The sequence below is a fragment of the Aptenodytes forsteri genome, unplaced genomic scaffold (genome assembly GCF_000699145.1).
Source record: "Aptenodytes forsteri isolate BGI_AS27 unplaced genomic scaffold, ASM69914v1 Scaffold72, whole genome shotgun sequence".
Taxonomy (NCBI): domain Eukaryota; kingdom Metazoa; phylum Chordata; class Aves; order Sphenisciformes; family Spheniscidae; genus Aptenodytes; species Aptenodytes forsteri.
Window position 1 is genome coordinate 1,849,279 of NW_008796193.1, and position 9,060 is coordinate 1,858,338.

At 49.8% G+C, this 9,060-nt stretch overlaps 2 protein-coding genes across 2 annotated transcripts in view; both read left to right on the top strand.

The window, feature by feature from the left end:
* The window catches only part of IGBP1 (immunoglobulin (CD79A) binding protein 1), an 8,283-nt gene extending 2,246 nt beyond the window's left edge, over nucleotides 1-6,037 (top strand). The window contains exons 2-6 of the mRNA XM_019474300.1: nucleotides 22-461; nucleotides 2,753-2,948; nucleotides 3,970-4,055; nucleotides 5,118-5,230; nucleotides 5,507-6,037. Of these exons, the coding sequence (XP_019329845.1) occupies nucleotides 22-461; nucleotides 2,753-2,948; nucleotides 3,970-4,055; nucleotides 5,118-5,230; nucleotides 5,507-5,655 (984 nt within the window). The 3' untranslated portion in view covers nucleotides 5,656-6,037. The remainder of the gene's footprint in view (nucleotides 1-21; nucleotides 462-2,752; nucleotides 2,949-3,969; nucleotides 4,056-5,117; nucleotides 5,231-5,506) is intronic.
* A 1,916-nt stretch (nucleotides 6,038-7,953) lies between these two features.
* LOC103906155 (diacylglycerol O-acyltransferase 2) overlaps nucleotides 7,954-9,060 on the top strand; it is a 4,701-nt gene continuing 3,594 nt past the window's right edge. Inside the window, exon 1 of the mRNA XM_009287993.1 lies at nucleotides 7,954-8,026. Within this exon, the coding sequence (XP_009286268.1) occupies nucleotides 7,987-8,026 (40 nt within the window). The 5' untranslated portion in view covers nucleotides 7,954-7,986. The remainder of the gene's footprint in view (nucleotides 8,027-9,060) is intronic.

Sequence of the window (9,060 nt, forward strand, 5' to 3'; positions counted from 1 at the left end):
GCCTGGGCCCGGGGGGCCTAGCGAGGCCGTAGGAGGGTCCTCCGTGCCTTCCGCCGCCCCCACACGGGCCCCCGGGCCGCCGCGGAGCGGGCTGGGCCTGGCCGGGCCCGGGTGGAGCGGAGCGGGAACGGGAAGGCTCGTCTCTCCCCTTGCAGCGAGAACGAGGAGCTGGAGGAGATCGCCTCGGCCGACCTGAAGTACCTGCTGCTGCCCGCCCTGCTGGGGGCCCTGACGCTGAAGCAGGTCGACCTGAGCAGGCGGCTGGAGCACCTGGAGAGCGCTCGGGCCCACTTCTGGCGCTTCCTCAAGCTCTGCAGGAGCTACGGGCTGGGCAGCTTCCACCTGCCCTTCTCCGGCCCCCCGGGAGAGGAAGATGCCGGGAGCCCGTCCCCGGGGGGCCCCGCTGCTGCCCAGCCCAGCCTGGTGGCCATGGCGTCCAGTAGGCAAGCCAAAATTGAAAGGTAGGCTCTCGCTTTGCGGCCTTTAGAGGCTTTTGGGAATCAGTTTAAGAGAAGGGGAGAGCCTCCGGCAGTGCGAGATTGTACAGACAAGGACTATCAGGAGAGAACTGCTTCCCTTGATATTGGAATACTTTGATCATGAAACATTCATTTTAAGATATGCACCACATATTACTTAACGGTGTTGGATTGTGCACAGGCTGGGGAGGTGCATTTGTGTCTTTAGTTTCTGGTCTTTGAAGAACAGCTCCACAAAAGCTGTCATGATTAGTTCTTTAATCACTGCTAACAGTGTAAAGCCACCCACGTTGGAAGTTACCTACCAGTGTGCTTATGAGATCTTTAAAAAAGAGGTGGTTGATCCTCTTTGTCATGCTTTAGTTGGGAATAAATTGCATGAATACCAAAATACGATTTATATTCTAGAGAGTAACCTAACTGAGATGGGTTTGGGATATTAGAATACATCGGGGCCTTTGAGATCAGCGCAGCAAAGCCTTTTCAGCACGGGCTGCTTGTCAGCAGTCTCAGAGCTGCGCATCACCTCCCGAGTGCGAGTGAGTTTTGCAGGTGGGGCTTTGGTTCCTCGTGAACTCCCCTCTCGCTGAGGGCTTGTGTTTGCCTGTACCGCAACTCCTTCCGCTTGAAGACAAACAGCATTGTGGGTTCTGTCGCAGGCAGGTTAGTACTTGATCAGGGTGAGACGCTGCAATTATATTTGCTTTCAGTAAAATGCATAGACTGCATGAACAAAATTTTCCTGAGAAGGCCTGTATCACCACACCGGCTCCGGACCTGGCTCGTCCTCGCTGCCTTTAGCTCGCTCTCTGAATGAGCACGCACTGCAGCGTCCCAGGGAGCAGGTTGGGATTGCAGCGGCCAACTGAAGAAGAGCCTGTCCCGCTGTGCAGTGTAAAGACAAACGGGAATGGAGTGGTTTGCTTTGCTTCCCTGCAGGATGGCTGGGCGGTCAGGAGCTCAGCCGGTTAAGATGTGGTTTTGGGCGTTGGCTGTGGAGCACTTGTGGATGGGTTTGGTTTTTTAGAACAGCTCCTGTATGCTCCTTGTCCTTTCAGCTCCCGTAGGTTTCTAATCCTCGATTCTTACTGTTCGTTCTTCAGGTGGCACTGCAACTGAAGGAAGTGGGGCGCAAGGATTTAGCCTGGAAGTGTATTATATGGGTAGTTCCCCCCTTCAGTAACTAATTCCCGAAAAGGTCAAAAAATCCAGAAAGCCAAAATTATATTCAAGAACAACCCACACACACAAAAACACCTGAGACAAATTGGAAAAGTGTTTTAATCTGCCTTATAAGCGGCTTCTTGATATCTTTGTGTCATGTAGAAGCAACTCAAAATAGCTGTTACATTGGTTTTCTCAGTGAGGGAGCCGATGAGTTAAAGTCCTGTTTTCTCCAGGAGATTAATGTTGCCGGGCTTGCCTAATTTTACCTGGCAGGCTTAATTTTCAAGGATTGCTCGACTTTTAGGAGAAGAAAAAAAATAATTGAGAGGCGTGCCTCTAAATTTAAGCTGTCTTCTTAAAGCTGCTTTTAACAGACAGGAGATACTTAAAATACAACAGTAAACCATCACAACCTCCCTTTTTGTATACAATTTTCTTTTTAAATACATGAAATCATGTTAAACCTCTTAAAAGAGTAGTAAAGATCCTACTTAATGTCTAAATTTGAGTTGACAGATGGAAGTGATGGGGAAGATGGGAGGAAAAGATTTTGTTACTGCATGTAGGTATATAACCGTGCATTTTCAAAGCCTTTTTTAAGCAGATTGGAACTCTTCTGTAGTTTTCATTTGTCAAAAACCTTCTGTTGTCAGTCAGATGAGGTGGGGAGATGGATCCCCCTGCTTGGCGTTTTGCCTCTTGCTTACGCATCGTTGGAGGTCATCAGTAAATGACAACCCATATGATCTGGTGCTGCCAGTGCTCCTCCACTTCTTAACGGGTACATTCCTGTAAGTCACTGCTTTGCTTCTGCAGGACCCTTACTCAGTTGTTAAATGAGTGGGTCCTCCTCACACAAGGAAATTTGTCAAAGGCGTGAGGAGCTTTATGAGTGTCTGGGATTTGCGTACCATAATGAGCACTGGTCGGCAACTGTCACCTCTGTGAAAAGCAGTTAAAAGAGCATTGGGACGGGAGGTAGCGCTCTAACTGCATTTGATTGAGTTTCAAGAAATAGGAAATTGTTTATTTTAGAAAACACTGTATCTGGGCTGTGTTAGAGAAAGGTTACTTAAGTGACCTCATTTTGTTCTTCTTTGAGACAGATACAAGCAGAAGAAGGAACTGGAGAACAGGTTGGCCTCTATGAGAACCTTTGTGGAAAGCGGGCAAGCAGATGAGGATCAGATACGGGAATTTTACATGCTACAAATCCAGAAGTGGATCAACACCAGCCTTGAGGAAATTGAGAGTGTTGACCAAGAAGTGGTCATCCTGAGGAGCAGAGGTACAGCGAAACAGGTATGAGATCTCTCTTGCACTGCAGGTCCTGTGGACTGTGGGTAGTTAGACCTGATGATAGACACTGTTGCAGGTAAATGAACCTCAGAGGAATTCAACAGCAGAGTTTCCTAAGTTTTATTCTGTGAATTCTCGATTGAAATTTAGCTCAGTCACAGCACAGGCAGATGGGGTTTGGTTTAATTCTGAATGGGCAGTGGTCTGATTTTTGGATTAGTCACTGTCCGGTGCTACCACGTGTTCTAGACAGTGATGGCTTGTGAAGTGCTAGAGCGTTGAATATCAGAGCCGAACCGGTCTGCGTGCAGAGGCTTTTCTCCACTTTGCTGGGTTCTGCCAGACCCTTAACTCTAAAGAAGTAAGTACATTTGTAAATTAAAGGACGACCCTTGTGATTTCTTTCAAGCCTACGCTTCTGGTCTACAAAGTGTCCAGACGTTACAGAAGGAAATGCCCATTCTGAATGCTGAAAGCTTCTCGTAGACCTGTAATTCCTGTGTAGAATAGTGTTTCTGGGCTTTATGTTACTCACCTAAAGTCTGTCTAGAAATAAAAAAATCACAATGCGCTGACATAGACCACAGCCCAGCTTTGTTGGCACAGCTGGTTTGTGCAGTTCATTATTGGTGTTGCAGAACTCTGCTCTTCTGTAGTGCCCTGGGTGATGCCACCGGGAACAATGAGCTCTACTTGCTTCAGAACATACTGCGTTTGATCCCTGGGAAAAATAAGCTATATTTCATGCTTTGATCTGAGCTGATCTGGTTTAGCTCTGTCAGCTTTCTGCTTTGATCAGAACGGGTGTAAGAAAGGCACGAAGAGAAGTGATTTGTAGAAGCTCACAGATGGGAGTTCATGATTTAAACTGGATTAAGGCCTGAATTGACCATCTTGGGATGTTGCTCTGACAGCAGAGGCATTTCTCTTCTACAAGACCTTTAATAACTTGTTTGGGGTGGGAAGCAGGGGAAGGGGATTCTCATCTGCACGATTATCTTGTGACTATTGTTTGCATCTTCAGTCTTCAGCACCACCACACGGTACTTCTCGGCAAGTCCGGGCTCCACTGAAACCTTTCATTCTTACCCGGGATGCTGCTCAGGCTAAGTATGTTGTTTTCTGATTATTTAGACACAGTACGGTGCGGTGCTCTCTTCTCACGTCAAGCCTAGGATACTTTTTCAAATGCAGAAAACCAGTCGTTACCTTCAGGCAGCATGTCGCATCAAGATGGCGTGTGTTGTGCATCTGGGCAGGGGATGGGGGGAACATCTAATGCGTTTCTTGAACTTTCTCTGGTTTCTTCTGTTACCAGCATGCTGCAGTGTCTTGGCTAATGCTGTTTCCTCCTGTTGGGATGGCAGAAGAGGAGTTTGTATTAAGCAAATATTACTGTGTTAGTTTATAGGCCATGTGCTTGCTGTTTGGTAAGCTGCGGAGAGGCAAGGCTTGTCTGCCCCTCTAACCTCCGTGTGATATAACAGGATTGCTCTTCACTGCTGAAATAAAGAGCCCAGCAGTGAAAAGCACATGTGGTTTCTTAATCTAATGTAAACTCTGGAAGATTTCAGTGAATTCAAATAAGTGATCTGAGGGGCTGGGAAGATGTGATACCTACCAGAGAACCATCAGTCACAATAATACAGTTTTTTAACTGTAAGGCTTTCCCCAGGGTGTCAAGATCTTAACACTTTGTGGCGCTGTGAGATTCATGTAAGGAATATGGCAGCTAAAGCACAAAATGGGATAGAAACCAGATTTCTTGTCGAGCTTTTGACATTATTTGCCCTGAGCCTTCCATATATCTATTTAGCCGAGCCGTGCCTAATTCAGTTCCCAGGAGCCTCCTTGGCAAGCTGTGCTAGCACAGAGTGTTCTCCTTTGGGCTGGAGAAGTGATTCAAGGTCTTTGGACTAGAACAGTCCTCACCTCTCTAAACTAGCAGGATGAACTCTTTAAATGCCGTTATGGCTAGGTTACTGGCAAGTCTGTTGCTGAAGGCCGAGGCTGTAGAAATACGTTTGTTCTCAAGCCCTCCTTGATAACTTGCCTTATATTGTTAGTACAAATTGGATTACAGAGTAGTTCTGCGCGTGGCTGTCTATGTTTCTGCTCACTCGTAGCGATGTAAAGCGCTGCCTTTGGCTGTCTCTCTCTCTCTTCCTGTAGAGTGTTTGGTGCTGGATATCCCGGCCTGCCTACTATGACCGTGGATGACTGGTATGAGCAGCGCAGAAGGCAAGGAGTCGTGTCTGGTCAGAGCGCGCCTCAGAGAGCACCAGGTACGGAGAGGCAAAGCAAAGATTGGAATAGAGAGTTCGGGAAGCCTCTTGAGGGGCAGGGTGAACAGGGATGCCTTCAGGGTGTAAAACACCCACTGCCTGAGGAAGAGTAGGAACGGGCTTTATTACGCTGTGAGAATAACTGGATTGCGAGGCTGCTCTTTGGCAACTCCAGCTTTCTGTCTAGACCAGCTCCTGGCAGGGCTTCTGTTTTGAGAACTTGACTGGTGATCTTCCACTGTCTTACTGCCCCTCGCTCCTGTTCTTGACCCTCAGCAGGTATAACTGATGAAGAGTTGCAGAAGCAGCAGCAGGAGAAAAAAGAGGAGGAGGATGATGAGGAAGCTCTTCAAAAAGCTCGGAACTGGGATGACTGGAAAGATACACACCCAAGAGGCTATGGCAACCGGCAGAACGTGGGCTGATGCTCTCGCTGCAGAGGGAGCAGGGCCCAGAAATCCTGTAAGAATTGCCTGTGTCCTGGAGATGCAGGAGTAAATACACTGTACATATGCGGAGGTATCCGTGGCTTCTCTGGGAGGCACCGGAGTCGGAGGAGTAAACGTGACAGTTTGCTTTGGTTTACATTAAATGTCAGACTGAGTGCACCGGTCGTGTACAGTGTATCACAGAGCTCCTCTCAGGTGGAGCTCTTTCTGAGGGGTCAGGCTGCCTCTGCTCTCCCAGTCAGAGGAAGTCCTTGAAAGAAAAGTACATGAATTTGGAAACTGCTCTTTGTATTGTGGGTGGATGTATTTATTTTTTTTCTCTATATTTTAAGCAAAATAAAATCTCTTGTGCTGCCTAGTTCTTGCTGTGAATTCCCTTGCTCTTCATCCTAAGCTCTTCCAGAGCAAGTCTGTGAGGCTGGTTTCCAGCAACCAAGGGAGTTGGGGATGGGAAATAGGCAATGTCAGATGGCCGGTTTTTTCGGCCGAGGCTTCTGAACACGGCAGCTTGCAGCGCAGCGTTCGCCTTGGCGGGGAGGTCTGTATGCAGCCAGGTGTCCTTCCTTCCCACAGGCTCATCCTGCTGTGCCCCCCTGAGCGGGCGGACTGAAGGGTTTGGGATTTCTTGTATAAGCAGAGCAGGTATTTCGAGGGCAACGTCTTGAAGTGCTGGTACTACACATAGTACAAATGCCTTGATAGAAGTGTTTGTCCTTGTGCTTAGTGTAACGTGGGGTCTGCATGGCTGTAGCATACGTAATGTAATGCACAACATGGGTCTACTCCGGACCCTCTCCTGGAGCCCTACAGGGGCCAACGCTGGGACAAACGGTGCCGTACTCAAAGGCGAAGCAGCGCGCTGGTTGTTGGTGTGCTTTGAAATCTACTTGCAGAATAACCCTGAAGGGGTGAAAACCCTTTCTGGATTCCTCTGAAGCTAGTTTAAGTAGCTGCTGGCGCTAACCCTGAGCCAAGTGAGAAGAGAGACCGTGACTGGTCTGCCGTACCTGGCACCGACCCGGCGCACGGCAGGCGTGTTACTGGGCAAGAAAGCGAGGAATCGCGGCTGGAAGCTCTGGAGTCGCCCAGCGTGGGCTGGCAGCCCTGACTGCAGTTGTCCTAAACCTGTTACAAATGTTGGGGCAAAAAAACCAAAAAAAAGCATCACTGCTGCTTGCGCGTGTGGCAGTGTGCTACCTGGGGCAGGCCACAAGGCATTTACCGTCTTTGATTTGGCGCAGTCGGCTTCATCAGCAGGGTGCTCCCTTGCTTCTGGGGACAGTGGGATTCTGAAAGAATTGGGTTTTTTTCCTTCCTATTAGCATGATTCAGGCACACCTGAGGGGCCAGCTGGGCTGCAGGAGAGCTTAGATGTTTTATACATAGTGATCTCAGCTCCTCTTAACTAATCTACATCTGTGAATGCTGTTGCACCCTTTTTCCAGGTACTGAGTCTCTACACCACCAGATGATGAGTTTTTGTGGGTTCCTGGGCTCCAAACCTCTCCTGTGAAACATGTTTTTTTTAACAACACATGTAATCCTATACGTGTATTTATCCCTTTCCCACATTTGATGTTAGCCAGCTCTTCCTAGCGAGTACTTCTGGAGAGGTAGATCCTGAGAAGTAGCTCTAGCTGAATTAGTTCCTGTGGATTTTTACTGTTCCTTTGACCGTTGGCCTGAAGCCCCATCTCAGTGCTGCTTTTGTTTCCTTTTCTTCTCATTTTTTTCCCCCAATCCTCTCCAGGCAGTACTCCAGTCTTCCTGGGCTAGCAGGCAGGGCTAGCTGACCCTGGTGCCCCTCTTAGGGGTGGAAGAGGAGGGGATGGTGCTGGACGCTGGGGCTGATGGTCAGGGCCCATCTGGCGGGCTGCGTTCCCGGACTGCGGAGCGGGAGCTTCAGGATGATGTTTTTGGGAGGCTCTGGAGGGGAGTCACGCCGGTAGAGCATGATAGCGGTTTGTGAAATACCCAAAGCACGGACGGTACCATTCCCGGGGGAAGGCGGTCCCCGCCGAGCCGCCGCCGGTGCCAGCAGTGGTGCCTCTCCGAGAAGCGGCGGCTGCCCTTCTCGACGACAGCTCCTCACCGCTCGCCGTGACTCCTCATCCTCCCAAGGGCCATCAGCTCTTCTCCTTGCTCTGCAAGCCGGGGCCGGCGCGGGTCCACTCCCCTCCGCGGCGGACGGTTTACCTTGGATCAGCTGGCTAAAGCAGTTGGATACACAATCCATCGCCCTCTGGTATTTCCAAACTCGCCTTTTAACCTGCTGAACCAGGGTCTGGCGCGGAACTCCTTGTCACCATGAAAACAATTATTGCAGCCTGTTCCCAAAATCTTAGTGGTAAGATATTTCCAAAGCGTGTTTGAATGGTTTCTGATGCTCTGGCGATGCGAGGAGCTGGTCAGGCAATTAGCGTTTGTTGTCACTATTGTCTATTTGCTTTAGACTGCTTAGGGGAAAGGGAGGTGTTCGGAGCAATTTGGGGTTAGCAGCACCAGAGGAAAACATACAGTTGCTCAACAGGAATGAAATTTCTGAAGTTAACGCTGACAATGCGTTTGGTAACGTTACTCCTGCAAGATGCTCCAGAGCGCTGGAAATCCCCCTTCATCTTTCCTTGCTGCCCGGGGCCACGGAGTCCGAATTTCTGGGTCTGAAGAGAGTTCTGTCGCTGTGGACGGGGCCGGCAGCAGAGCCCCTGGGGTTTCTCCATTTTCTGTCTGCAGTCTGGACATTCATGGAGTACTTAGGGGGGAGCTAGAAAAAAGAACTAAAAAAAGCAACTGTTTGGTAGGCACAAATTTGCTAGGCAGAGCTCTGCATCTTCCCTGGAAAAAAAAATGGGGCTTGGGAAAGTTGACAACGGCAGGGCTGTGTGGGCGGCAGGGCTTCTGGGGATGCCTCGCTGGGCGTGCGGGGACAGGCGGGAGGGATTGCTTAAAGCACCGCATGCTGCTTCGGGCAGAGAGAAAGGGAAAACAATTCTTTGATGCTGGTGATGGTTCCAGTGTTTAATTTATTTCAATTGTCCCGTTTGTGGATTGAGCCAGATAGAGTTGAACCTCCCCCAGCCACCCAAACTGGGGTTTGGTGGTTCGCCTCCCACCCGAGGGTCCCGCTGGGGACCTGAGGGTCCCCGGACTGGGGAGCCATGGGGACAGGTCTGCTCCTGTCTCACCCTGAGCATCTCTCTATCTGGCCAGCATGCTGATTTTGGGTTGGTTTTCCCAAGAAAACAAGGCTCTTGTGATACAAGAGCCGGCATAGCTCGCTGCAGCGGCCGTGCCAGGTTGTCTCGGCTGCAGTGGACCTTTGGCCGGGAGCGGTGGGCTGGCGGGACCGGCACCTGTTTCCAGGAGGAGGGATGAGGGATG